The 27,991-nt window shown below is 46.6% G+C and overlaps 3 protein-coding genes across 6 annotated transcripts in view; all 3 read right to left on the reverse strand.

Moving 5' to 3' along the window:
• Positions 1 to 751: 751 nt before the first annotated feature.
• Positions 752 to 4,809, reverse strand: LOC129050699 (nuclear pore complex-interacting protein family member B13-like). Its single transcript, XM_054533496.1, has one exon. It carries the CDS (start codon positions 4,807 to 4,809, stop codon positions 1,327 to 1,329), a length of 3,483 nt encoding a protein of 1,160 aa, XP_054389471.1. The 3' UTR covers positions 752 to 1,326.
• On the reverse strand, positions 752 to 27,968 carry LOC129050700 (uncharacterized). Of its 2 annotated transcripts, none has more exons than XM_063717599.1 (12): positions 27,860 to 27,968; positions 25,079 to 25,154; positions 24,627 to 24,772; positions 22,287 to 22,374; positions 16,226 to 16,354; positions 12,731 to 12,830; positions 12,429 to 12,567; positions 9,381 to 9,482; positions 8,298 to 8,358; positions 8,016 to 8,188; positions 7,804 to 7,898; positions 752 to 6,639 (listed from the first exon to the last, which is right to left on the reverse strand). In XM_063717599.1, exons 2-12 carry the CDS (start codon positions 25,088 to 25,090, stop codon positions 6,443 to 6,445), a joined length of 1,242 nt encoding a protein of 413 aa, XP_063573669.1. In that variant the 5' UTR covers positions 25,091 to 25,154; positions 27,860 to 27,968; the 3' UTR covers positions 752 to 6,442. The 2 variants fall into 2 exon arrangements, with proteins under 2 accessions (XP_063573669.1, XP_063573668.1); XM_063717598.1 differs by having other exon boundaries at positions 752 to 6,642.
• LOC100449883 (protein N-terminal asparagine amidohydrolase) overlaps positions 27,162 to 27,991 on the reverse strand; it is a 34,570-nt gene continuing 33,740 nt past the window's right edge. For 2 of the 3 annotated variants that reach the window (XR_010137822.1, XM_063717600.1), the window contains one exon: positions 27,162 to 27,979. Coding sequence is in view for 2 of the 3 variants with exons in the window: in XM_063717600.1 (XP_063573670.1) it covers positions 27,973 to 27,979 (7 nt within the window). In the remaining variant the exon portion in view is untranslated. The remainder of the gene's footprint in view (positions 27,980 to 27,991) is intronic. The other variant, XM_063717601.1, reaches the window with a different exon arrangement.

The following is a 27,991-nucleotide window of genomic DNA, read 5'->3' on the forward strand; positions in this document are numbered from 1 at the left end:
TACTCGGCCACCCATCATCTGGGATGTGAGGAGCGCCTCTGCCCGGCCACCCTGTCTGGGATGTGAGGAGCACCTCTACCCGGCCACCCATCATCTGGGAAGTGAGGAGCGCCTCTGCCCGGCCTCCCCATCTGGGAAGTGAGGAACACCTCTGCCCAGCCGCCCTGTCTGGGAGGTGTACCCAACAGCTCCAAAGACACAGCGACCATTGGGAGCGGCCCATGAGGATGATGGCAGTTTTGTTGAAGAGAAGAGGGGGAAGTGTGGGGAAAGGAAGGAGAGATCAGATTATTGCTGGGTCTGTGTAGCAAGAGGTGGGCATAGGAGACTCCATTTTGTTCTGACTAGGGAAATTCTTCTGCCTTGGGATGCTGTTGATCTATGGCCTTTCCCCCAGCCCCCTGCTCTCTGAAACATGTGCTGTGTCAACTCAGGGTTAAATGGATTAAGGGCGGTGCAAGATGTGCTTTGTTAAACAGATGCTTGAAGGCAGGATGCTCTTTAAGAGTCATCACCACTCCCTAATCTCAAGTACCCAGGGACACAAACACTGCAGAAGGCCGCAGGGACCTCTGCCTAGGAAAGCCAGAGACCTTTGTTCATGTGTTTATCTCCTGACCTTCTCTCCACTGTTATCCTATGACCCTGCCACATCCCCCTCTCCGAGAAACACCCAAGAATCACCAATAAATACTTCATAAAAAAAAAAAATTTCTGGAATTCACATTTTAAAAATAAAAAACCAAACAGGTGAATTTAACTTTTATTTAACTCAATATATCTAAAATACCAAATATCATTTCAATATATAATAAATATAAAATTACTAGACTCTTTTACAGTTTTTGGTCTTATGGCTTTGACATGTGGTGTGTAATTTAAGCTTATAGCACATCTAAATTTGGACTATCGCATTTCAAGGCTCGGTAGTCACCTGTCATTAATGGCTACTGTAATGGGCATTAAAAGTCTAAGAACTTGTCTTCTGTAGTTTTCCTACATAGGGAGATAATTTCTGGGCAGTCTGTTGTCAGTATATGGCCCTTTGAAAATGATGCCTAGTTGTTATTGAAACAGAATAAATTGGCCATTGGGCATTTGGTACAAAAAAAAAAAAAAAAAAAAGAGCTTACTCTATACAGGCATTGGGGGCTAAGCAGTGAAAAAAATCTAAGCACCTACACTCAAGGAGTTTATAGTCAAAGTGACTGAAATACAAATAAACTAGCAGTTCTAACAGTGAGAAAAGCTTAGGGTTCTGGAAGTGGGGGAATGATGAAAAAATGCTTATCATATGATAGGTGCACAATCAATACTTAAATGAATTTATGTGTTGCAAAAATGATGAATAAATAGAATCAACAACATAACAGACGCCTTCCTCCAACACAATAAAAATAAAACAAAAAACAAACACAAAAGCAAACAAAACAAAAAACGGTCAAAACAGTCAGGAGGTTTCTTGACTCTCCTGATATCATCAGCTCGATGAAATGGTACAGGTCTCAGGTGACACTGGACGGGAGGTGTTTGTGGTCTCAGAAAATCATCAACTGGAGAAGGTGGAACAGGTACCAGAAGACACTCGGGAGGTGTCTTCAGGCTCACAGAATCATCAACTGGAGAAGGTGGAAGGGGTGCAAAAAAACACTCGGGAGGTTCCTTGGGTCTCCTAAAATCATCAGCTCGAGGAAATGCTACAGGTCCCAGGTGACGCTCGATGGGAGGTGCCTGTGGTGTGAGAAAATCATCAACTGGAGAAGGTGGAAGGGGTACCAGAAGACACTCGGGAGGTGTCTTCAGGCTCAGAGAATCATCAACTGGAGAAGGTGGAAGGGGTGCAAAAAAACAGTCAGGAGGTTTCTTGAGTCTCCTAATATCATCACCTCGATGAAATGGTACAGGTCTCAGGTGACACTGTAGTTGAGGTGTTTTTGGTGTGAGAAAATCATCAACTGCAGAAGGTGGAAGAGGTACCATAAGACACTTGGGAGGTTTCTTCAGGCTCAGAGAATCATCAACTGGAGAAGGTGGAAGGGGTGCAGAAAAACAGTCAGGAGGTTTCTTGAGTCTCCTGATATCATCAGCTCGAGGAAATGCTACAGGTCCCAGGCGACAACGCTTGATGGGAGGTTCCTGTGATGTGAGAAAATCGTCAACTGGAGAAGGTGGAAGGGGTAAGAAAAAACAGTCGGGAGGTTCCTTGGGTCTCCTAAAATCATCAGCTTGAGGAAATGCTACAGGTCCCAGGTGACGACGCTTGATGGGAGGTGCCGGTGGTGTGAGAAAATCATCAACTGGAGAAGGTGGAAGGGGTACCAGAAGACACTCGTGAGGTGGCTTCAGGCTCAGAGAATCATCAACTGGAGAAGGTGGAAGGGGTGCGAAAAAACAGTCAGGAGGTTTCTTGAGTCTCCTGATATCATCAGCTCGAGGAAATGCTACAGGTCCCAGGCGACAACGCTTGATGGGAGGTTCCTCTGATGTGAGAAAATCATCAACTGGAGAAGGTGGAAGGGGTAAGAAAAAACAGTCGGGAGGTTCCTTGGGTCTCCTAAAATCCTCAGCTCGAGGAAATGCTACAGGTCCCAGATGATGACGCTTGATGGGAGGTGCTGGTGGTGTGAGAAAATCATCAACTGGAGAAGGTGGAAGGGGTACCAGAAGACACTCGGGAGGTGTCTTCAGGCTCAGAGAATCATCAACTGGAGAAGGTGCAAGGGGTGCAAAAAAAAAGTCAGGAGGTTTCTTGAGTCTCCTGATATCATCACCTCGAGGAAATGCTACAGGTCCCAGGCGACAACGCTTGATGGGAGGTTCCTCTGATGTGAGAAAATCATCAACTGGAGAAGGTGGAAGGGGTAAGAAAAAACAGTTGGGAGGTTCCTTGGGTCTCCTAAAATCCTCAGCTTGAGGAAATGCTACAGGTCCCAGGTGATGACGCTTGATGGGAGGTGCTGGTGGTGTGAGAAAATCATCAACTGGAGAAGGTGGAAGGGGTACCAGAAGACACTCAGGAGGTGTCTTCAGGCTCAGAGAATCATCAACTGGAGAAGGTGCAAGGGGTGCAAAAAAAAAGTCAGGAGGTTTCTTGAGTCTCCTGATATCATCACCTCGAGGAAATGCTACAGGTCCCAGGCGACAACGCTTGATGGGAGGTTCCTCTGATGTGAGAAAATCATCAACTGGAGAAGGTGGAAGGGGTAGCAGAAGACACTCGGGAGGTGTCTTCAGGCTCAGAGAATCATCAACTGGAGAAGGTGGAAGTGATAAGAAAAAACAGTTGGGAGGTTCCTTGGGTCTCCTAAAATCATCAGCTCGAGGAAATGCTACAGGTCCCAGGTGATGACGCTTGATGGGAGGTGCCTGTGGTGTGAGAAAATCATCAACTGGAGAAGGTGGAAGGGGTACCAGAAGACACTCGGGAGGTGTCTTCAGGCTCAGAGAATCATCAACTGGAGAAGGAGGAAGGGGTGCAAAAAAACAGTCAGGAGGTTTCTTGAGTCTCCGGATATCATCAGCTCGATGAAATGGTACAGGTCTCAGGTGACACTGGACGGGAGGTGTTTGTGGTCTCAGAAAATCATCAACTGGAGAAGGTGGAAGGGGTACCAGAAGACACTCGGGAGGTGTCTTGAGGCTCAGAGAATCATCAACTGCAGAAGGTGGAAGTGGTGTGAAAAAACAGTCGGGAGGTTCCTTGGGTCTCCTAAAATCATCAGCTTGAGGAAATGCTACAGGTCCCAGGCGACGATGCTCGATGGGAGGTGCCTGTGGTGTGAGAAAATCATCAACTGGAGAAGGTGGAAGGCATACCAGAAGACACTTGGGAGGTGTCTTCAGGCTCACAGAATCATCAACTGGAGAACGTGGAAGGGGTGCGAAAAAGCACTCGGGAGGTTCCTTGGGTCTCCTAAAATCATCAGCTCGAGGAAATGCTACAGGTCCCAGGCGACGCTCGATGGGAGGTGCCTGTGGTGTGAGAAAATCATCAACTGGAGAAGGTGTAAGGGGTACCAGAAGACACTCAGGAGGTGTCTGCAGCCTCAGAGAATCATCAACTGGAGAAGGTGGAAGGGGTGTGAAAAAACAGTCAGGAGGTTTCTTGAGTCTCCTAATATCATCAGCTCGATGAAATGGTACAGGTCTCAGGTGACACTGTAGTTGAGGTGTTTTTGGTGTGAGAAAATCATCAACTGCAGAAGGTGGAAGAGGTACCACAAGACACTCGGGAGGTGTCTTCAGGCTCAGAGAATCATCAACTGGAGAAGGTGGAAGGGGTGTGAAAAAACAGTCAGGAGGTTTCTTGAGTCTCCTGATATCATCAGCTTGATGAAATGGTACAGGTCTCAGGTGACACTGGACGGGAGGTGTTTGTGGTCTCAGAAAATCATCAACTGGAGAAGGTGGAAGGGGTACCAGAAGACACTCGGGAGGTGTCTTCAGGCTCAGAGAATCATCAACTGGAAAAGGGGAAATTGGTATGAAAAGACCCTCGGGAGGTGTCTTGAGTCTCGGAAAATCATCAGCTCGAGGAAGTGGTTCAGGTCCCAGGGCACACTCGTCTTGAGGTGTCTCTCTTCTCAGAAAATCATCAGTTGTTGAATGTGGTTGAGGTCCTAGTAGACACTGTAGTCGAGAAAGAGTCAGCAGTCTCAGACACCCTTTAACTGATGGATGTGGTTGACCTCTCAGATCACACTGAGGTGGAGGAGTTGGCTTGTGGCCCATCCTTTTTCTTAAAGTTTCAGCCATGAGGTAGGGCCAGTAGGGCAACCCTGAGGAATGATGGTGCTCCACTGCCGCCATCCTGACCTGTAGGGCCGAAGGAGGAAATGTTTTCACACATATTCATTTGATGGACAAAATTACCGCCACCAACACAGGCTGCACCTTCTGTTGCTGGTGATAGATTTTTGCACCTTTCCCTCCTCCAGGTTTCAAAATAGCAGTATCAGTGTCATAATATCACCCTTCCACTGAGTACTGCCCACAGCTGGGGAGTAAAGAAAAGTCACTGGGACACACTGTTGTCTCCACATGCCACTGTGTCTGTTTGCAAATGGAGGCAGGCTGGGGTCCTGCCCCAGGGAAGACAGAGTCATAACAGGGTAATAAAGAAGCATGTTTGAGACACAGGAGTGTCTATGTCTATCCTCTTTCCTCCCTCACAGCCAGCACCAGAGCACGTTTCTTGCACCAGGTCAACAGAGAGTAAGAGAGGCATGAAAAGCCCATTGTCCACACATGTTGCAGCTTCTTTTTGGAGAATGTTTTCCAGGCCTTTTATGTTCTGTCTCTGATTCTCAGAACTCTGCAAGGTCAGTGTGACCACCCTGCTCCAAATCGAAGAAAACAGAGGTTTCCAGAGGAAGGAGAAATTGTGCCCAGGGTCACACAGCTTGCAAGAGGCAGAGTGGAAGTTGATTCCAGCTCTGCCTGCGGGACCCTCTCATTTCCCCTCTGTTTCCCTTCTGGACAAAGGATCTTCTTCACTCTGGAGGTGCCACCCATGAGAACAAAGAGCTCTGGAGAGATGTGGATTCCTGAAGAGCTTCAGGGGAACTGGGAGAGGGATTTCTGACAGAACAATCTTATCTCAAGAAGTCAGTTAGACATGGCTGTAATATTTCTTTTCACTCCCAGGTAATACCAAATTGTAAGTGCACTACGACATAAAGAATACCCCATGGAAAAATGAGGTGGGAATTCTAAAGAAAGCAAGTTTTAAAACTGTGTTTCACTTCAAGTGTACAAGTCCCATCATGTGTAATCATAGGACTCGGCAGCTTTTGAAGGTACAGAGGCCACACAAGAATCAGCTTAGCTGAGCATCATTTAAGGCCTTCATTTGGAATTGTCCCTGTAGGTAATAAGTTACATTCACTCTTCACTAATTTACAGTCAGGGCCTATTTGCTATTACAAATATGGAACCTCTGACACTTAGAATATTAGATCAGGGGCCCCACTGTGTGGGTATGAAGGTGTTTTTGCACAACATGGTTACCAACAGGGATGGGACTGTGACGAACTATGGAATTGGCCTTGTCAAAGAGCATTCAAAATTGCACAAAGCACAAATTAATGTTAGATTAATGCGTTTTCACTATTTTCACTTCTGGGAATACAGCAGATATTTCAAACGTTAATCACCTACATTACGGCAGAATGCAAACAAAATCACAGCAAAAGAAAATCCCACATATTTCGGAAATGAGACCCCACAACATCTTGGGTAAGGTGGATCAGTCAGAGTTCACCGCGCCATGAGACCTACAGTACTGGAGGTCAGTGGTGCCTCCTCGTGTTATTTCTGGAAACAGAACAGTAAAAGCCCGTCAGCCCTCGGTCCCTGAGCTTTTATGGATTCTGGAGGTGCCACCAACGATGATCAGCTGGGAACGGAGAAGCCTGAAAGCTCATGGAGAAGATTTTGCTTCTCAAGAAGTCGAGACAGAAAAGGCACCACAGAACCTACAGAGCAGAGGCCAGGCCAGGAGAGGGCATTGTCGGAAAAGACCAAAGCGTCCTGATATAGGAAGAGTGAAAACGTCCCCAGCATTTACCTTTGTCTTCTCTGTGTTTTCAGCTGGGACGCCGCTGCTGTTCCTCATGGGAACCCAATGAGGTCCTGAATCTGCTAAGGGCCAGAGAAGGGAATGGGGCTAAATCTGGCTTGCATGTTCTGTGCAGAATAAGAAACCCTCCACACCCTCCGATGCCATCTCACTCTCTGCCACACAGGTCCCTTACCAGAGGCACAGGGTTTATTGACCACATGCCTCAGAGGACTCTGGAGCCCTCTGGACCCTCGTCCTTGAGGAAGATACCACAGAGCCCTGGTCCAGGGGTATTCTTAACTCTCAACAGGCTGTGAACAGGTCAGGCTCTAACCAGCTGGAAATGAGCTCTAAATCAGTACATATCAGAGGAAATCACTCATCATGTGAGCACAGACTCAAAATTAAAATAGGAACAGCCATGGTTGGAAGAATATCAATAAACCCTGGACAGGAACAGCACTGCTCCTCTTCTTCAAGCCATAGGGACATTTAAAATTCTGTGGATTCATAGTTAATCTAACTTTCATACCTGGCCAGGTATTATCAATACTTATGAACAGAAATGGACATAAAGAGATGAACAGTCATGAGAAAAGGTAAGAGCTACAGAAATTAACTGGAAAGTTTTAGGGTTACACTTCAAATGTTAGAGGAGTAGGATTACATAGAAATCTAACTTACTAATGGAGTTATATAGTTGACAATAAACAACTTAAAAAGAATGAAGGAAGTTCCAAAAAGTGTAAATAAATGCTTCTTTTCTTAAAGCAGATCTCAAGCTACAATACTGATCCATGAAGACACGGCCAGAAAATCTGTGCTCTCATCAGCACATGTGGCTCCCATTCTAAAGTGCTATTGTTGTTTTCTCAAGTGAAAGAAAAATAAATCCTTCACACTGAGTGAAGGTGGAAAGGCGAGCTGGCCCACCCGCCTTCTAGGCTCATCTCCTCAGTTAAAAGTAACCAAGACATCAGGGTGGGGCAACGTCCACAGTCAGTGGAGAGGCCTGAGCTCCACCATTCACAGGGGACTAGCCAAGAGCCATTCAGCTCGGGCACCTGAGGAAAATAGGTTCCTGCCACCCAGCGAGACAACTGTTCTCTTTATAAGTGCTTGGAATTGTTTCCAGGAAACATAACAATCACCCCACCCGAGCCCTCATCCCCAAAAGGAGAAGCAAGGTGTGTGGATTGTGCAGCACCAATTAAGCGGCTGCCTTCACAGCAAGCTCCTACCCCTCCAGAAAGGGTTCTCTAGGCCCGGTAGTCCCTGGACTGGCTCCTGACTCATGTGTCTCTCTGGCACTCTCTGCTTTTGCCTCATTTCACACCTAGAAGACATAGAAAGAATTGACTTGAAGAATTAAAACACCAAGTTCTTTACTAGATGCTCAAAGCTGTATCTCAAAACAAAAACATCCTTTAAAATGTCCATCACAATGACCTACCTGTGCCGCTTGTAGGCAGCCTTCCTCTCTGCCATCCACCTTTGCAAGGCTTGAGCACAGAGGTGTGGGGAGAAAAATACATCCATGTCCTGACCTGGCAGACTATGTCCAAAAGCAAGGAAAACAAACAAACTTCCTGAGTTGGCAAGAGGCTTTCTTGCAGAAGGGGCGATCTGAAAAAGCCAACACATGAGAAATTGAATGTTGAGAGAGTCTAAGGGCCGTGGCATCATCTGCATCAGCACTGAACTATCCTGCAACTGCGGGGAGGAAGCTCCTTACTTTGCATCTGTAGTAGTCCTCTGCCCGCCGCTGCAACTCTTGCGTGCGTTGAAACGGTTGCCTATGGATTACAATCACTTTCATCAGATAAAGCACCACTTTCAGGATGACTTTAAATAATCTGCCATGTTTCTGTTATCCTCACAACTGTACCCTTACACAATCTATCTATACCTAGAAAACGTATTTCAGATGGCTGTAAGAGTACAGTCTGAGCCGGTCGCGGTGGCTGACGCCTGTAATCCCAGCACTCTGGGAGGCCGAGGCGGGTGGATCACGAGGTCAGGAGATTGAGAACATCCTGGCTAATACGGTGAAACCCCATCTCTACTAAAAATACAAAGAATTAGCCGGGCGTGGTGGCAGGCACCTGTAATCCCAGCTACTCGGGAGGCTGAGGCAGGGGAATCACTTGAACCTGGGAGGCGGAGGTTACAGTGAGCCAAGATCACGTCATTGCACTCCAGGCTGGGTGACAGAGTGAGACTCCACCTCAGAAAAAATAACAAAAACAAAAACAAAAACAGTACAGTCTGATCCAAACTGTTGCTATATTGATTCCTCCTCTTTTGCTTATTGCCTGCTGACTTCTGAGTTGACAATTTCCTTCCCCATTCTCAGTATATCCCTAATTCATCCTTCATTGAGCATTTTTTATCATAAAGCTCTATTCTCTTTGTATTAATATCCTTTCCGTGTTTCACAGGGCAGAAACAGCTGGGCTTATAAACAGGCATAGTCCTTTTGAAGGATGTGGTTGATCCTACAACAACACACTTTCCTAAGGATGACAACAACTCACTCCACCCCTAGAATAGCTGGTAACCGAGTTTCCACACAGTCTAGCTGGCAACGGGGTCAGGAGACGTTTTGCTACTTCACATCTTTTGGTCACTGGTAAATCTTAAGGTACTTTGTTTTCTGTTTTGTCAACTCTCTCTCTCTCTCTCTCTCTCTCTGGATATGTCTTCTGACCATTTGTTTCTATTTCTGCATTTACTGGGTCTAAACATCGTACAAAGGTTAAAAACAACATTCCAATGGGGGTTTCCTAAGAGGGTGGGGTTCAGTTTCTCAACTCACAGTTGGGTGTGTATTTCTTTCATATCCAATTTCCCATTCTCCTCTGCCTCTGATAGCTGCCTCTCATTTTCTGCTTGCTCACATTCTTTCATGTTTTGTTTCCTGAGATTAGAAGGGAGGGAAATGCACACACATGATCCACCAGCCCGTGTGGGATTCCCTCTGCCCTTCTGGCATCTGAAGGCTGTGATTCAAAGATCCCCCCTGCAACCTTCCCATAAATGAACCAACTGATTCTCACAACCAAAGGGAGAATTGACACCTCTCATTGAGGGACAAAGAAATATCACACTCTGGCCTGCTGGCAAGTCACCTGTCATTTCCAGCTCATCTTCATAGTTCTGTAGTTAGTCCTATTCTTTAGTAAATATAAAGACTATTAAAAGCTTCTATGAGGTGCACTATGTGTGTCTCTGGGGTCAGTCTTGTGCTTGACACAGCGAAAGCTCATTTTAGTTCAGTGTGAAAAACCAGACCTCACCACCTCATCACAACTAACTCCATCGGAAGCAGAGGATTGCTCCTCATCTGCCTCCTCCTGTGGGAGACCTGATTCTCAGTCAGAGGCTGATGCCGGAACTGAGACCATCAGCCATAGAGAGATCCTTCCAGAATATGGTGTCATTAACCCTGCAGTTCACTACTGCACTTTGCCATGATTCAGGACTGGAACTCTTGTCATCGACTTTAAAGATCCTGGTTGAGAGAAAAGGCAATCTGAATGCTGGGCGCATCTATTGAATTAGAAATGATCGGAATGGCTCCTAAGTCAGGGTGTTATGTCCTGAAAATAGATGACAACTGCAAACCCTCCACCCTGGTGTTGACTGACTTTAACAAGGTTCAGTTCACAGAGAGTGAGGGCAGAAAAAGGAAATGGCCTAAAAAGGTAAGTTTGCTGTGTTGCCCTCACACCACTTGATTCATGCTCCTGATCCTAAGGACCTCACCTGATACTTGGTTTTATAAGAAGGATGTGTAAAATTCCCAGAATGCTAGGAAACAGGGACAAAAACACTTCAAAGAGAAAGTTAATGAACTTGTTTCTGACCACAGGGCATCCTTCAGCACATGCTGTCTGGAGTGGCCTCAAACAAGGAGTGTGTGGTGAGGTGCTGAGAATGCAATGGGAGCAGGGTCCTGTCCCCACGCTAAATGAGCTCACAGATTAATGCAAATGAGAAGCCAGTGAGGACCTCACTACTCCTGCTGTGCACTTGGGAACTACAAACACAAAACCTGATTCTGGAAGGAAGCTAAGGAAGCATTCTAATCTTGAGTTGACATAAGTGCATCTGAAGCTTCCGATCTCCGATGAGAATGATGGGGGACACCAAACAGAATATAAAACCCATGATTGAATACATCAAATTGTTAACATGGCAGTAAACAGACATGAGGTCAAGATGGAGAAGAAGGAAACCCAGGACGAAAGTCAGCCTTGCATTTGGAACCCATTTCCCTGAGTTTCATTGCTGAATTCCAGAAGGGACTACTGAGATGCAAAGAAGCAGAGCAGCTTTTGTATACATGCATGCGATTAGATGAAAAACAAGTGGATTGAGGGTCTGCCAATGAAAGCGACCCGTACTGAAGTCCACTGGCTCTGGTTGAGACCCAGAAGAGTCACACATCAGAACAGAGGTGGATAGGAAATACCCTGGCCTTTGTAGGGACTAAGCCTGCACTGACGACCTCAATTGCAGCCTGTATGGAGGACCCCTGACCATCCCCCAGAAGTAGACTCCCATCTCTTCTGCAACAAGATAACATGCTACTCGGCCTCAATTCATTGCTAAATATTTTTTAACAAGTATCTCACATTTAACAAAAAAAGATCAGTCATATGGCAGCAAAATACAACGTAATACGACCAAAACGTGAAAGACTGAAAATGAATCTGGAGGTGAGCCAAGCATTGAATTCAACAATCCAGGCTGGGAGCAGTGGCTCACGCTGGGAGGCAGACGCAGGTGGATCACCTGAGGTCAGGAGTTCAAGACTAGCCTGGCCAACATGGTGAACCCCGGTCTTTACTAAAAATACAAAAATTGGGCTGGGCACAGTGGCTCACGCCTGTAATCCCAGCACATTGGGAGGCCAAGGTGTGCAGATCATGATGTCAGGAGTTCTAGACCAGCCTGGCCAATATGGTGAAACCCCACCTCTACTAAAAATACAAAAATTATCCGGGCATGGTGGCATATGCCTGTAGTCCCAGCTACTCAAGAGGCTGAGGGATAAGAATCGCTTGAACCTGGGAGGCGGAGGTTGCAGTGAGCCAAGATCACACCACTGCACTCTAGCCTGGGTGACAGAGTGAGACTCTGTCTCAAAAAAAAAAAAAATTGGCTGACTGTGGTGGCACACACCTGTAATCCAAGCTACTCGGGAGGCTGAGGCAGAATTGCTTCAACCTGGGAGGCAGAGGTTGCAGTGAGCCAATATTGGGCCATAGCACTCCAGCCTGGCGACAGAGTGAGACTCTATCTCAAAATTTAAAAAAAAAAAAAAAAAAAAGGCTGGGTATGGTGGCTCACACCTCTAATCCAGCACTTTGGGAGGCTGAGGCGGGTGGATCACCTGAGGTCAGAAGTTCGAGATCAGCCTGGACAACATGGCGAAACACCATCTCTAGTAAAAATACAAAAATTAGCTGGGCATGGTGGTGGGCACCTGTAATCCCAGCTACTTGGGAGGCTGAGGCAGGAGAATTGCTTGAACCCAAAAGGCAGTGAGTCGAGATTCTGCCATTGCACTACAGCCTGGGCAACGAGAGCAAAGCTCCATCTCAGGAAAAAAAAAGAGAAAGGAAAACCAATGCCAGTACTAGCACCTCCTCTTCCCCCGAAAAAATTACAAAAAAGAATGTAGGAAAGGAAAGGAATTATGCGGATTAAACTAATCAAGCAGAAAGGACAAACTCAATTTTGAACCCACTGAATTTGCCACAAATATTGTAGAAAATATTCTCAAGGACTTTACAGTTGTCTACTTTGATTGGCACATGGTTCATAACAACAGTATTTGTGTCAAGGCACATCTTACTCTTCCTCGGCAGTCTTCCTCTGTCCATTGATTTTGTAATGACTGTTGACCTTCCCTGTCACCTTACGGACTTCAGCTCGAACTTTGGCTTCCATATGTCTCCATGAAGTAAAGAGGTCTTCCCGACCAAATTTAATTCCTGGAAAGGAAGAAATCCTTTTCTTTGTGTGCATACAAATGGACCTTGGCCCTTGGTGAGGGTGAGGAGAGGAGAAGGTGAGAAACCTGAGGGCAAGAAGCTGTTCTTTCCCTTTCCAGGGCAAACTCATTTCCACACTATGGGGACTCCAACAGAGCCATACCTTCCCGGCTACGGCTATTGGACCTCCAGGCTTTCCGCTGTACATCCTTGGATCCGTCATGTACATTTTGTGACTTTAAGACAGTCTTGAGGAAAGACACCTAGGAAATAATAATTTAAGAATGATGGCTGGGCACGCTGGCTCATGCCTATAATCCCAGCACTTTGGGAGGCCGAGGCGGGTGGGTCACGGGGTCAGGAGTTCAAGACCAGCTGGCCAAGATGGTGAAACCCCGTCTCTACTAAAAATACAAAAATTAGCCGGGCATGGCTGTGGGCACCCGTAATCCGAGCTACTCGGGAGGCTGAGGCAAAGAACCATTTGAAGCCGGGAGGCGGAAGTTGCAGTGAGCCAAGATCACCGGGAGGTGGTGCATGCCTGTAATCCCAACTACTCGGGAGGCTGAGGCAGGAGAATCACTTGAACCCAGGAGGAAAATGTTGTAGTGAGCTGAGATTGTGCCATTGCACTCCAACCTGGGCAACAAGATTGAAACTCTGTCTAAAAAAAAAAAAAAAAAAAAAATAGGCGAGGTGCGGTAGCTCACGCCTGTAATCCCAGCACTTTGGGAGGCCGAGGCAGGTGAATCACAAGGTCAAGAGACGGAGACCATCCTGGCCAACATGGTGAAACCCCGTCTCTACTAAAAATGCAAAAATTAGCTGAGCATGGTGGCGCACGCCTGTAGTCCCAGCTACTAGGGAGGCTGAGGCAGGAGAACTGCTTGAACCTGGGAGGCAGAGGTTGCAGTGAGCCGAGATCACACCACTGCACTCCAGCCTGGTGACAGAGACTCCGTCTCAAAAAAAAAAAAAAAAAAAAAAAAAAAAGACATGAATATACTTCACACAACTGAACTGTACACTTCAACACGGTTAGATGGTAATTAACATGTTATAAGTATTTTACCACAGGTTAACATGTTTCACAACTTGAAAAGGAAGTAATTACCTTCAGCTCTCCGAGTTCTAGAGTTTGTAACATTTCACCCCCTGCTCCTTCCTGGTCTGCACTGGAGCATCTTCCTTCTATCCCTGCTCTACTCAGAGTCCACTTTCCCTTCCCTCACATCAGCTTCATTGAGGCTGGTTTGAACCTAATGCAAAACATTCTCACTAACGACTGAATTCCCACCAAGATTTCCATATTATCACAGTATGCTTTTAATCTTCTAAGATATTAAATATTTGTTCTCATCATAGCTAAAATGCAATGCAAATCCCATCCCAGAAATGGGTCAGATACCTATGAATCTCCTGAGGTAGTTATTGAAATAACTTTTTTTTTTTTTTTTTTTTGAGATGGAGTGTCACTCTCACCCATGCTGAAGTGCAGTGGTGCTACCTTGGCTCACGGCAACCTCCACCTCCCAGATTCAAGCGATTCTTGTGCCTCAGCCTCCCAAGTAGCTGGGATTACGGGTGCCCGCTATCATGCCTGGCTAATTTTTGTCTTTTTAGTAGAGATGGGGTTGTACCATGTTGGCCCATCTGGTCTTGAACTCCTGACCTCAAGTGATCCACCTGCCTCAGCCTCCCAAAGTGCTGGGATTACAGGCATGAGCCACCACACCTGGCCTGAAATAATATCTTTCAAATTCTTTGCAGAATTTGTTCTTTTCTGATTTCTGCACATAGGATAAAAAACAAAACATGTACTAGGATTTTGAGAGAAGCACGAGTAATCTAAAAAGATGAAAGAGCAACCACATCTATCCCACAGCTACTGCTAGATTTCATAGGAAAGGTAGCTGGCCCAGTTTGGAGCTAGGAGGAATGTCAAACACATGAAGAAATGAGAAGCAAGGAAATGCCATCATGTATGAATGCTTCATGGCACCCATGATATCCCTGCTTAGGAGGTAGTGGTATAGATGACTAGATGATAAGGACAAAGATGAGAAGGTGTGAAGTTGTCCAAGTCCAACAGCTCAACTGAACTTTCCTCAATGGAATTTTTAAAAAGCGGTAAATTTAAAAACTTCCCCTGGCTCACGTGGTGGCTCACACTTGTAATCCCAGCACTTTGGGAGGCTGAGGCGGGCGGATCATTTGAGGTCGGGTTTTGAGAGTAGCCTGGCCAACATGGTAAAACCCCGACTCTACTAAAAATACAAAAATTAGCTGGGCATGGTGGTGGGCACCTGTAATCCCAGCTACTTGAGAGGCTGAGGCAGGGGAATCGCTTGAAGCCAGGAGGTGGAGGTTGCAGTGAGCCAAGATCACACCATTATACTCCAGCCTGGGCAACACAGGGAGACTCGTCTCGGGGCTGGGGGGAAAAAAAAAAAACTTCCTCCAATTTATACCGAAAATTCTCTCTTCAGGACTAAGTGGCATAGAGAATGTTAAATGTGCCTCGATATCTTCATAACTCATATATTTTCTGTTTTCTACATATCTTGAAAGGCAGTGCCAAATGACGTGTAATTATCTAGGTGGTAAAACTGAATCATACTTCCTCTTCCCTTGAATATAAAAAAGCATTGTGGTATTAGTACTTTTATCTTGGATCATTGTTCAGAAGGAGGTTCAGCCCCCAGATAACCACATTTTTACTGCCATGAATGGCAAGAGAAAATGTAGAGCTCAACTTACCCAATGGAAAAAAGGCTCAAAAGACAAATTATGGCACAACTTAGCAGCCAAATTCTTACCAAGTACAGACTTTTGACATACTGATCTCTCTCCAGTTGCAACTGGGAGCATGCACTTTGAATGATGTCATTCAAAATTACCCTGCCCAGACACATTTTTCATTGATTCTCTGGAGGGCAGTTCTAAGAGATTCTCTGGGGCTTTCTCTGCATCATGAGACGCAGTGCAGTTCTGCCCTTCACCTTCTGGCAGTTTGTCACCTCATCCCTATGACCTCAGAGGAACTTTGTCTCAGGCCAATTGTTTGTTCCTTGAGCTCTTCCATTTCCCCTAAAAATCATTTGCTGCCCCTCTAAATGGCCTACATCTCCATCTATCTCCCTCTCCCCTCAGAAGAGGGTGCTCTTTAAGCATCAACCATCCGGCCCTTCTAGCAGTCTCATTTTTCAGCTGGTTCCCATGTTTATGCCTGTTCTGTTTTTCTTCTCCTGTTAAGCTGTCTGTTGTCAGCTCATTTCTGCAGTGAATCTTCAGAGAGGAGACTGGAAGCTTTCCTTCCACCCATATGCTAAAACTATAAAGCAGAAGAGTTTAGAAAGAATTTCCTATTTAAGTGATGAAACCTCATACTCCATTTCTGATAAATAACACTAAGGTTAAAAAAAGTTATTTTTGACCAAAAGCTCTGTTGACATTTTATTAAACAAACACCAACCTATTTAATTTTCATAATGTAAATGGCAGATATTTTCATAATTCTTATGCTAATAAATCATTTCCCTGATTTTTTGGGTAAAACCACATATTCATAATGAAGTCCAGAAACGTGAATTGTTTTAAATAATTTATTCTTATTTGTGATTACAAGTATACCTCTACAGAAAGTTAGTATACTCACACAAAGTCTAGTTTTCCAGAGGAAAATGGCAAGTGTAGAAATTCCCAGAAACACAATAATGATAACTATCCAAGGAATTCCACAAAAGTCAGTCCCAGGATGAAAATCATCAGGCAGAGAATTGATAACCTGGAATAATAATAGTTGAAATAATGAAAAGGTCAATGACACTGACAATATTTCACTCAGAAAGACTCATCCTTAGAAACCGTCAACCTCCTCCAAAAGGTAACCACATCCCTCAGACATCACCGTGGGATTCCACTGCTACAAAAAAGAACAGAAGTTAGAAGTCTCATGTTTTTCAGATGGCTGGTAGTGTTTTTAGGCATTGCAAATGTGGGGTGTCGTCTCTCTTGGTATAAAGCAGGGATATCCAATCTTTTGGCTTCCCTGGCTATATTAAAAGAAGCAAAGTTGTCCTGAGCCACACATAACATACACTAACACTAACAATAGCTGATGATCTAAAAAAAGCTCGTTTTTTTTTTTTTTGGAGACAGTGTTCCGCTCCGCTCAGTCGTCCAGGCTGGAATGCAGTGGTGCAATCCTGGCTCACTGCAACCTCCAGCTCCTGGGCTCAAGCCATTCTCCTCCCTCAGCCTCCCGAGTAGCTGAGATTACAGGTCTCTGCCACCATGCCTGACTAATTTTTGTATTTTTAGTAGAGATGAGGTTTCACCATGTTGGCCAGGCTGGTCTCGAACTCCTGCAGGCGATCTGCCTGCCTCGGCCTCCCAAAGTGCTGGGATTACAGGTGTGAGCCACCGTGCCCGGCCATTTTTTGGCTTTTGTTTTTTGCTTGTTGTTTGTTTTTGAGACGGGGTCTCACTCTGTCACCCAGGCTGGAGTGCAGTGGAGTGCTCTCGGCTCATTGCAACCTCTGCCTCTCAGGTTCAAGTGATTCTCCTGCCTCAGCCTCCTGAGTAGCTGGGAGTACAGGTGCCTGACAGTGCACTCAGCAAATTTTTGTATTTTTTGTGGACATGGGGTTTTGCCATGTTGGCCAGGGTGGTCTCAAACTCCTGACCTCAGGTAATCTGCCCACCTCAGCCTCCCAAAATGCTGGGATTAGAGGCAAGAGCCACTGCGCCTGGCCAAAATCTCATAATCTTTTAAGAAAGTTTACAAATTTGTGTTGAACTGCATTCAAAACTGTCCTGGGCCACATGCAGCCCATCACTCATGGGTAAGACAAGCTAAGTATAAAGTAATTATCTTATCTTTTCTTTTCTGTTTTGAGACAAAGTCTTGCTCTGTTACCCAGGCTAGATTGCAGTGGCATGATCTCAGGTCACTGCAACCTCCGCCTCCCGGGTTCAAGCGATTCTCCTGCCTCAGCCTACTGAGTAACTGGGATTACAGGTGCCTGCCACCGTGCTCGGCTAATTTTTGTATTTTTAGTAGAGACAGGGTTTCACCATGTTGGCCAGGCTGGTCTCCAACTCCTGACCTCATGATGTACCTGCCTCGGCCTCCCAAAGTGCTGGGAATACAGGTGTGAGCCACCGCGCCTGGCCAGTAGTTATCTTTTCTTTAAAGTTATTTACTTGTTTTTTAAATTGACGTGTAACATTGGATGCATTTATTATATATCACATGATAAAAGAATCCCTCTAAATAATACTTCTCTCTTGGATTATGTGAATCTTTGTAATTTAAAGCTCAGCATAAGTAAAAAAAAAAAAATACAATGAAGGGATTACTTCATTCACAAATAAGTATCAAATTTTAGTGCTTAAAAATTAACAAGGTGGGCCAGGCGCGGTGGCTCATGCTTGTAATCCCAGCAATTTGGGAAGCCGAGGTGGGTGGATCACAAGATCAGGAGACTGAGACCATCCTAGCTAACATGGTGAAACCCCATCTCTACTAAAAATACAAAAAATTAGCAGGGCCTGGTGGCACGCGCCTATAGTTCCAGCTACTCGGGAGGCTGAGGCAGACGAATCACTTGAACCGGGGAGGCAGAGGTTGCAGTGAGCCCAGATTGCACCACTGCACTCAGCCTGGGTGACAGAGTGAGACTCCGTCTCCAAAAAAAAAAAAAAAAAAAATGACCAAGGTGGAGATCATGCAAATGGCATGAAGAGTGTGGGATTTCTCTAAGATTGTTCATATTCATTCCATTAGACTCTTATGTGAGTGAAGACGAAGACTTCCCCTGAGTAAGTTCAGACAGCTTGTGATAGCATTTCTACATCGATTCCTCAGGATTTAACTATATATTTTTGAAAACATCTCAATTTTAAATGTTTCTTTCAAGATGGTGAATTAAACAGAGATAGCCCTTCAACAGGGTGAACTCAGCATATGCTGAGTCTGAAATGCAAATGATGGAGTTAGAGAACCATACAACAATGGTAATGATTCAGAAACATGGTGTTGAGCAGAATAAGGCAGACACAAAAGAGTACCTATGGCATGGCATGCATCTGTATACGCGAAATTCCACAATAAGCAAGCTAACCCATGATAAGAAAGAGACTGGCTGGGAACAGTGAGAGTTCACTTTCTGGGGTGACGTAATAGTTAGATCTTGGCTGGGCACGATGGTTTACGCTTGTAATCCCAACGCTTTGGGAGGCCGAGACAGGCGGATCACCTGAGGTCGGGAGTTCAAAACCAGCCTGATCAACATGGAGAAACCCTATCTCTACTAGAAATACAAAATTAGCTGGGTGTGGTGGCACACGGCTGTAATCCCAGCCACTCGGGAGGCTGAGGCAGGAGAATTGCTCGAACCTGGGAAGCAGAGGTTGCAGTGACCTGATACTGTGCCACTGCACTCCAATGGGCAACAAGGAATATTGTGCCATTCCACTCCAGCCTGGGCAACAAGGGAGAAACTCTGTCTCAAAAAAAAATAATAAAAAAATAAAAATAATAAAAATAATGTAGATCTTGGAACGGGGGTTGGGTTATGCTGGTGTACGTACTTTCCAAAGTTAGTAAACTTACACTTAAGGTTATATATTTTGGCCGGGTGCGGTGGCTCACGCCTGTAATCCCAGCACTTTGGGAGGCTGAGGCAGGCGGATCACGAGGTCGAGAGATGGAGACTATCCTGGCGAACATGGTGAAACCCCGTCTATACTAAAAATACAAAAATTAGCCAGGCGTGGTGGTCTGCGCTTGTAATCCCAGCTACTCAGGAGGCTGAGGCAGGACAATTGCTTGAACCCCAGAAGCGGAGGTTGCAGTGAGCCGAGATCTTGCCACTGCACTCCAGCCTGGGCGACAGAGTGAGACTCTGTCAAAAAAAAAAAAAAAGGCGTCAAACCAGATGGCACAAATCAAATGATATTTCACGTTGTTTTGGTCTATTTTGTTTTTTTGAGACAAGAGTGCAGCGGGGCCATCTCGGCTAACTGCAACTTCCAGCTCTTAGGCCCAAGCGATCCTTCCACCTCAGCCTCTCCGGTAACTGGGATAACAGGTACGCACCACCAGGCCCGACTAATCTTTTTTGGAATTTTTTGTAGAGATGGGGTTTCGCTATGATGCCCTGGCTAGTCTTCAACTCCTGGACTCAAGTGATCTGCCCACCTCAGCCCCCTAAAGTGCTGGGATTACGGGCCTGAGCTGTGTAATTTCAGGCTGCGTGACACAGCCCGGGAACAAGGAAGAAACCCCGCGGGTCCAGCGTCTACTCACATAGGTGGGGTGATGGCTGATAAATCCCAGCAGGAGGAGCCAAAAGAGCAGCCACCACACCGGCATGTCCTGGTCCTCTCAGGGAGCCCTGAGGGGGCCAGGACAGAGGCGGGGGTGGCTTAGGGCGAGGGGAGGGAAGGGGAAGGGACGGGGAGGCGGAGGGAAGGGGGAGGGGAGGGAAGGGAAGGGAAAGGAGGAGAAGGGGGCTGTTGGGCACCTGGAGGTGGAAGAGGAGGAGGAGGAGGAGGAGGAGGAGGAGGAGGAGAAGAAAGGGGTCTGGGAAAGGATCCGGTTCAAATTAAGTTCTCAAGCGCTGGTGGAAGGTTTAGTTACAGGTCATGGAGAAGGTCAATCAGGGAAGCAACAGGACGTGCAGGGCAAGGGAGCGTGAGGCTTAGGAGCAGTTAGATGGAGACCGGTTCTGCTTTCCACCAAACCTTCTTCGGGCTGGGCCGTCGCTTAGCAACCCTGGGATTTTTATACTCCCTCTCCACCAATCCCTGGGGCCGGTGGTGCGGCCTCACAATGGACATCCCATGAGCGCCCCGCCATTGGACGAGCGCCCCGCCATTCCAATGCCCCCTCCCCCATCTCAACCCCCAAGCTCCTCCCAAGGACAGGTCCTCTCTGGAACCTTCACAAACCTGATTTCTGGTCCTCCCCAACCAGCTCCCTGTCCCTGCTTCTGGGCACTCCTTCCTTCCTGAGCTCCCAGGGTTCCTCAAGGTCAAACATGGAGAAACCCTATCTCTACTAAAAATACAAAATTAACTGGGTGTGGTGGCACATGGCTGTAATCCCAGCCACTCGGGAGGGTGAGGCAGGAGAATTGCTCGAACCTGGGAAGCAGAGGTTGCGGTCAGCTGATATTGTGCCACTGCACCCCAATGGGCAACAAGGGATATTGTGCCATTGCACCCCAGCCTGGGCAACAAGGGAGAAACCCTGTCTCAAAAAAATAATAAGAAGAAAATAAAAATAAAAATAATAAAAATAAAATAATGTAGATCTTGAACGGGGGTTGGGTTATGCTGGTGTACGTACTTTCCAAAGTTAGTAAACTTACACTTAAGGTTATATATTTTGGCCGGGCGCGGTGGCTCACGCCTGTAATCCCAGCACTTTGGGAGACTGAGGCAGGTGAATCACGAGGTCGAGAAATGGAGACTATCCTGGCGAACATGGTGAAACCCCGTCTATACTAAAAATACAAAAATTAGCCAGGCGTGGTGGTCTGCGCTTGTAATCCCAGCTACTCAGGAGGCTGAGGCAGGACAATTGCTTGAACCCTGGAGGCGGAGGTTGCAGTGAGCCGAGATCTTGCCACTGCACTCCAGCCTGGGCGACAGAGTGAGACTCTGTCTTAAAAAAAAAAAAAAAAAAAAAAAAAAAAAAAAGTCGTCAAACCAGATGACACAAATCAAATGATATTTCAGTTTCTTTTGGTCCATTTTGTTTTTTCGAGACAAGAGTGAAGTGGGGCCATCTCGGCTAACTGCAACTTCCAGCTCTTAGGCCCAAGCGATCCTTCCACCTCAGCCTCTCTGGTAACTGGGATAACAGGCACGAACCACCAGGCCCGACTAATCTTTTTTGGAATTTTTTGTAGAGATGGGGTTTCGCTATGATGCCCTGGCTAGTCTTCAACTCCTGGACTCAAGTGATCTGCCCACCTCGGCCCCCTAAAGTGCTGGGATTACAGGCCTGAGCTGTGTAATTTCACGCCGCGTGACACAGCCCAGGAACAAGGAAGAAACCCCGTGGGTCCAGCGTCTACTCACATAGGTGGGGTGATGGCTGATAAATCCCAGCAGGAGGAGCCAAAAGAGCAGCCACCACACCGGCATGTCCTGGTCCTCTCAGGGCGCCCTGAGGTGGCCAAGACAGAGGCGGGGGTGGCTTAGGGCGGGGGGACGGAAGGGGACAGGGACGGGGAGGTGGAGGGAAGGGGGAGGGGAGGGGAGGGAAGGGAAGGGAAAGGAGGAGAAGGGGGCTGTTGGGCACCTGGAGGTGGAAGAGGAGGAGGAGGAGGAGGAGAAAGGGGTCTGGGAAAGGATCCGGTTCAAATTAAGTTCTCAAGCGCTGGTGGAAGGTTTAGCTACAGGTCACGGAGAAGTTCAATCAGGGAAGCAACAGGACGCGCAGGGCAAGGGAGCGTGAGGCTTAGGAGCAGTTAGATGGAGACCAAGGTTCTGCTTTCCACCAAACCGCCAAACCTTCTTCGGTCTGGGCCCTCTCTTAGCAACCCTGGGATTTTATACTCCCTCTCCACCAATCCCTGATGCCGGTGGTGCCGCCTCACAATGGACGGTCCGTGCGCGCCCCGCCGTTCCAATGCCCCCTCCCCCATCTCAGCCCCCCATGCTCCTCCCAAGGACACGTCCTCTCTGGAACCTTCACAAACCTGATTTCTGGTCCTCCCCAGCCAGCTCCCTGTCCCTGCTTCTGGGCACTCCTTCCTTCCTGAGCTCCCAGGATTCCTCAAGGTCACTCTTGGCGACAAAACATAAAAAACAAATGATGGCAGGACGGCAGCAAGAACCTCATACCCAAGCAGAGTGCTAGGTTTTACAGCCCCCGCTCAGCCATTCATATCCTAAGCAACAAAACATCAGCAGGATGCGGAAGGTCCCAATAGTAAACCATCTCCATCACATCCACGTAGCCATCAGGCCATCAACCTGTATCTCAGGGACAAATGTTGTAGATACACTCATTTTAAGCATGCATGGTACATTTACAAAAATTAACCTGACTTATTTTGTTCCAGCAAATCTCAATATATTTTAGAGCAATCAAATCACACAGCATGTTTCTGATCATATAACTGTGCTAGAAGTCAATGATTAAAAGCTAACTCCAAATTATTATTTGCTTGGAAATTCAAAGTGCCCTTATAAGATATAAACATAAGAAAGAATCCAAAATGAAACAAGATTGCCTTTAAACTCAATGATAAGATCATAACATGGCAAGAAAATGTCTCCTTCTGGCCTGGGAATTCCACTTTGTGGCACAAGGTTGTGTGATCTCACATCACCCCTAACCCACCTAGACATGTTAACATCTGAAACAGAGTGATGATGTCACTTATCTATATCATCTTACTGCCTGTGTGCATGGACTTTAAATTCTGAACCCAAATGAGGGGGAGAAAACCAAGTTGACTTTCATGATTGACCTTTCAGGGATGTCCAAGAAATCTGCATTTCAAGAAACAAAGTTCATCAGCTTCTCTCCTAGGGTATTTGGCCACAATACCCAGAGGGCTTGGCAGCATCATGAGTGATGGGTGGGGAGCACCAAGCAGGTGGGCAGGACCCAGGGCCTGGTGACCAGGACAGACCCCCACTATCCATCACCTTTGCAGGCCCTGTCCTCAGCTAAACTTCCCAAAGGCCTTCTTCTGCCCGATCACACAGAGTGTGCCCAAACTCACTCAGGCCTCTGGCAGCTGAAAACCACTGCTTTAAATCCCTTTACCATTTACTATGACATAAGGTTATTGTAAGCAGGAAATATTCTATTGATGCTACAAATGGAAAGCCAAGGCCTTTACCATAAATAGAAAAACAACCCTAAGAAACAAGCAAAACAAAACAAAACAAACAGGGGCTGGGTGTTGTGGCTCATGCCTGTAATCCCAGCACTTTGGGAGGCTGAGGTGGGCCAATCACAAGGTCAGGATTTCCAGACCAGCCTGGCCAATATGGTGAAACCACGTCTCTAATAAAATACAAAAATTAGCCGGGTGTGGTGGTGGGCGCCTGTAGTCCCACCTACTTGAGAAGCTGAGGCAGGAGAATAGTTTGAACCTCGGAGGCAGAGGTTGCAGTGAGCGGAGATTGCACCACTGCACTCCAGCCTAGGCGACAGAGCGAGAGTGTCTCAAAAACAGCAACAACAACAAATAAAACAAACAAAAAACAGGGTTAACAAAACTATGGAATTCAATTCTATTTGTATGCTGCAGCCATGCTCCAGCCCTAGATTTGGCTGGGCGTGGTGGCTCATGCATGTAATCCCAGCACTTTGGGAGGCTGAGGCAGGCGGATCACAAGGTCAGGAGCTCGAGACCAGCCTGACCAACATGGTGAAACCCCGTCTCTACTAAAAATACAAAAATTAGTCAGGCATGGTGGCACATGCCTGTAATCCCAGCTACTCAGGCGGCTGAGGCAGGACAATCCCTTGAACCCGGGAGGCGGAGGTTGCAGTGAGCCGAGATCGTACCATTGCACTCCAGCCTGGGTGACAGAATGGAATGAGACTCTGTCTTAAAAAAAAAAAAAAAAAGAAAAGAAAAGAAAAAAAGAAGCCCTAGATTTCGGTTGTGTTGGTTGTAAAAGGAGAGACCAAGTAAGTGGGGGTTGAAGTCAGATTAGACCAAAAGTGAATGGCAGAGAGTACTATAATGTCCATGAAGGGTTGCTAGAGTCACCTTCATTAGAGCCCAAGCAGAGACAGGGAAAGGAAGATGTGAGCAGAGTTTGGGGCCTCAAACAGTGGGGGTTATTCGTGCAGCCCAGGAAAGGCTCCCCAAAGCCAGGATCAACCTCCCTTGCAGGCCAGTCCCTCGTGGAGGCATGGCCAGGCACCTTAGATTTGAGACCAGCTGTGTTGCTGCTGACCAGCTGTGTGACCCTGGGCTGGTTTCCTTCCATGCAATGGGAGTGCCAATGGCTGCATGCATGCAAAGACTGTCTGAGGATAGGAGGAAGCAATCTGTTGAGCACCCGTGTACCTGAGTGTCATCTCCCAAGGGCATCTTTCGTTGCAGAGCTGGCACCTTGGAAGGCCCTTGGCCACTAAGGGCAGTGATGATGGTAACAGCAGTAAATCATCATGTACGGCTGACGAGGGAAGGACAGTGGGTAGGGCTCCTGGGTCCTGGATAAGAATGAGGGTCTGGGCACTCCTGGGGACAGCTGAGTGGTAGGACTCCTGGGTCCCCAGGGGGCAGGTCCAACTTCAGTGGCATTGGGCCTAGGCTGGGATGCTGAGTTAGCCACTGGAGCATCAGCAGTACAGGCAGGCACAGAGGCAGTGGATCCATCGGAGGTGACAGGTGTAGGAGCCTCTGGTGAGCAAGTAGAGTCACCAAGCCTGGCTGACCACTACCCCCACTCCCCCCACTCCCCCAACAGACGATGCCCTGTCCCTTGCCTCATGCTCTGGCAGGGTACAGGCTCCCACCTGGGGCCTCATGGAGCATCTCTCTAAAACTTCTGTGTCCTGGTCATTGAATGGGCACTTGAGTCACCCAGGGCCACTGGAACAAAGAGGAAGAATCAGGCCCCACGATGTTTTGGGAGAGTGTTTAGCACAGGAAAATGCACAGAATACATGCACGAGACGGGGGCACCGTCGGTGTGGGAGCGATAGTTTACAACCTCCAGCCCTAATCTGAGCACTCTCACCTGTGCAATCTGAAAGGAACAGGAGACTTGCAGGAAAGATAGTGCCTGGATTTAACTTAAAGGAACTAAAATGTTAGAATTTTCACTCTTGATATCCTTCCAAATCAACTCTCTCAATGTTCCCATCCTCAAAACTATCATATGGGGTAACTGAGGCAGTCAGAGATTTACTGACTCAATGTCACTCAGTTGATTCTGAGTTCACTGCTGATTACATCTGACCAAACTGCTTTTTTGAAGTGTACCCCGTTTAATCATGCTGGTGATGATTTAGTGCAGCTCTGGGACAAACTTCACCTGGTTGACGATAAAGCAAATCCGTGGTGACTTAGTCCTGCTGTCATTTCCCATCAATTCCCCACTCTCCTCCTCTGCCCCTCCACAGTCTCCCATGCAGGCTGACACCATATGACGGCCTTAATGAAATACTCCACCGAGTATTTCAGCTTCTCTCCTGGGCCACTTGAAAGTGGATGTACACATGGGATTTGCTCTGACCCAGGAGATGTGAGTGGAAGTGAAGCGTGTCACCTCGACACAAAAGAGTTGGGAGGCATTGAGACTGGCCACCCTCTCCTTCATCTCTTAGAGCAGCTGACGGCTCCCATATGGAGGCTGCTCCTTTATTCTTGTGGCAGGATGAGGGGATGTGGGGCACAGGGCACAGGAGAGCCATGGAGGACGTGCAGCATGGGCAGGAAAAGAGCCTTCAGTGTTGTACATTTCCATTGTTTGGGGCTGTTTGTTACCTACAGTGATACCTAGCCCATCCTAGCAGGCATGCACCGTCTACTCCACACTCTGTGAAGCAGACTGGCCTGCCGTCAGAACATGAATTGGTGGTCAGACACACGTAGGTTTCAGTTCCAGCTCTGCCTCTTATTGACTGCAACCTCATGCTTAACTTTCATTCTCTGAGCCTCAGTTTCAACTCTGTAAAATGGGGTGGCTATACCATCTCAGGTTGCAGAGAGAATTAAACGAAATATAAATGCATGTAGAGCATTGAACCCAGGGCCTGGCACACACAGTGAGTACTCAATGTTAGCCATGTAGCTTCATATGCATACTGACTGTCAATATTCAGACAATGCAGTAAAGTATTACCAAAAAAACAGTAAGCTTACTTGCATATGTATTTTTTCAATATTTATTTTTAAACAGATAGGGTAAAACTATGTATATTCTTTCATAGCCAGTGTTTTTCTCTTCATAGCATATTGTTAAAATAATTTTATCTCGGACCGGGCACAGTGGCTCACACCTATAGTCCCAGCACTTTGGGACGCTGAGGCGGGCAGATCACAAGGTCCAGAGTTTAAGACCAGCCTGGCCAATATGGTGAAACCCCATCTCTACTAAAAATACAAAAATTAGCCGGGCGTGGTGGCACACATCTGTAGTCCCAGCTACTCGGAGGCTGAAGCAGAAGAATTGCTTGAACCCAGGAGATGGAGGTTGCAGTGAGCCAAGATTGTGCCATTGCACTCCAGCCTGGGTGAGAGAGTGAAACTCTGTCTCAAATAAAAATATATATATATGTATATATGTATATATATACATATATATATAAATCTCAAAAATAAAAGATCATTTTTGAGATTATCATTTCAAAAGACAAGATAATGTTCAATTTAATGAATAATTTATTACTATCGGACTTTTTGTAGATTGCACAGAGCATTCAAAACAAATGAAGGAAAATAAAAAATATGTATTACATGTAAAATAAATATGATTTGGTTAATTCTTTTCTTCAAAAATATAGAACATATATATGTAAATACAGAATGTATTTCTTATTATGAGTCATGTTAAAAAATAGTTTAGAAGCTGTTGATTTGGATTTCCTTTTCAAATTTTGCAGGATAATTTTTTTTTTTTTTTTTTTTTTTTGACAGAGTCTCGCTCTGTCGCACAGTCTGGAGTGTGATGGCATGAACTCGGCTCACTACAACCTCCACCTCCTGAGTCTAAGCAATTCTCCTGTCTCAGCCTCCTGAGTAGCTGGGACTACAGGCTCACACCACCATGCCCGGCTAATTTTTGTATTTTTAGTAGGGATGAGGTTTTGCCATGTTGGTCAGGCTGGTCTCGAACTCCTGGCCTCAGGTGATCCACCTGCCTCAGCCTCCCAAAGTGCTGGGATTACAGGCATGAGCCACCATGCCCAGCCTAAATTTGGCAAGATAATAAATAACATTTTTAAGTATCACTGGGCACTTGTCTGGTTGTTTTTCTTTAGGCTAACATGCCAGCAATGATTCCTTTTGAGTTTCTGACAGAAGATAGTGGTTTTTATCCAAATAAGTCAACTACTCTATCCCATCCCTAAGCCACTTGTATGGAAGGAAAAAGAGGAAGAAGCCAGTACTGTGACTGTGTAAGCTTCCCCAAGCAACGCCCGCTATGAGACGTGTGGCAGCTGAGACCCAGGAAGTGCTCAAGGGCACCAGGCCCCACCTGTCTGCACTCACTCACCTTCCTCAGGTACTCGCATGGGGGATGTCACTGACTGTTCAAGGGCACCAGGCACCATCTGTCTGCACTCACTCACCTTCCTCAGGTACTGGCATGGGCATGTCACTGACTTTACGTGCTGCTGCAGCTCCTTGGTGAGCTGGCCCTGGTCATGGGACAGGAACTGTGGGGTCAGGACAATAGAGAGCTTCACCACCTGCAGAATGAG

This window comes from Pongo abelii, chromosome 18 (genome assembly GCF_028885655.2).
Source record: "Pongo abelii isolate AG06213 chromosome 18, NHGRI_mPonAbe1-v2.0_pri, whole genome shotgun sequence".
NCBI lineage: Eukaryota > Metazoa > Chordata > Mammalia > Primates > Hominidae > Pongo > Pongo abelii.

Coding starts and splice junctions, on each gene's coding strand:
- LOC129050699 (XM_054533496.1), bottom strand. CDS start 4,809: ATGGCGGCAGTGGAGCACCATCATTCCTCAGGGTTGCCCTACTGGCCC.
- LOC129050700 (XM_063717598.1), bottom strand. Junction 12,568..12,730: donor CAATAGCCGTAGCCGGGAAG/GTATGGCTCTGT, acceptor CTTCCTTTCCAG/GAATTAAATTTGGTCGGGAA. Junction 8,189..8,297: donor AGGACTACTACAGATGCAAA/GTAAGGAGCTTC, acceptor TGGCTTTTTCAG/ATCGCCCCTTCTGCAAGAAA.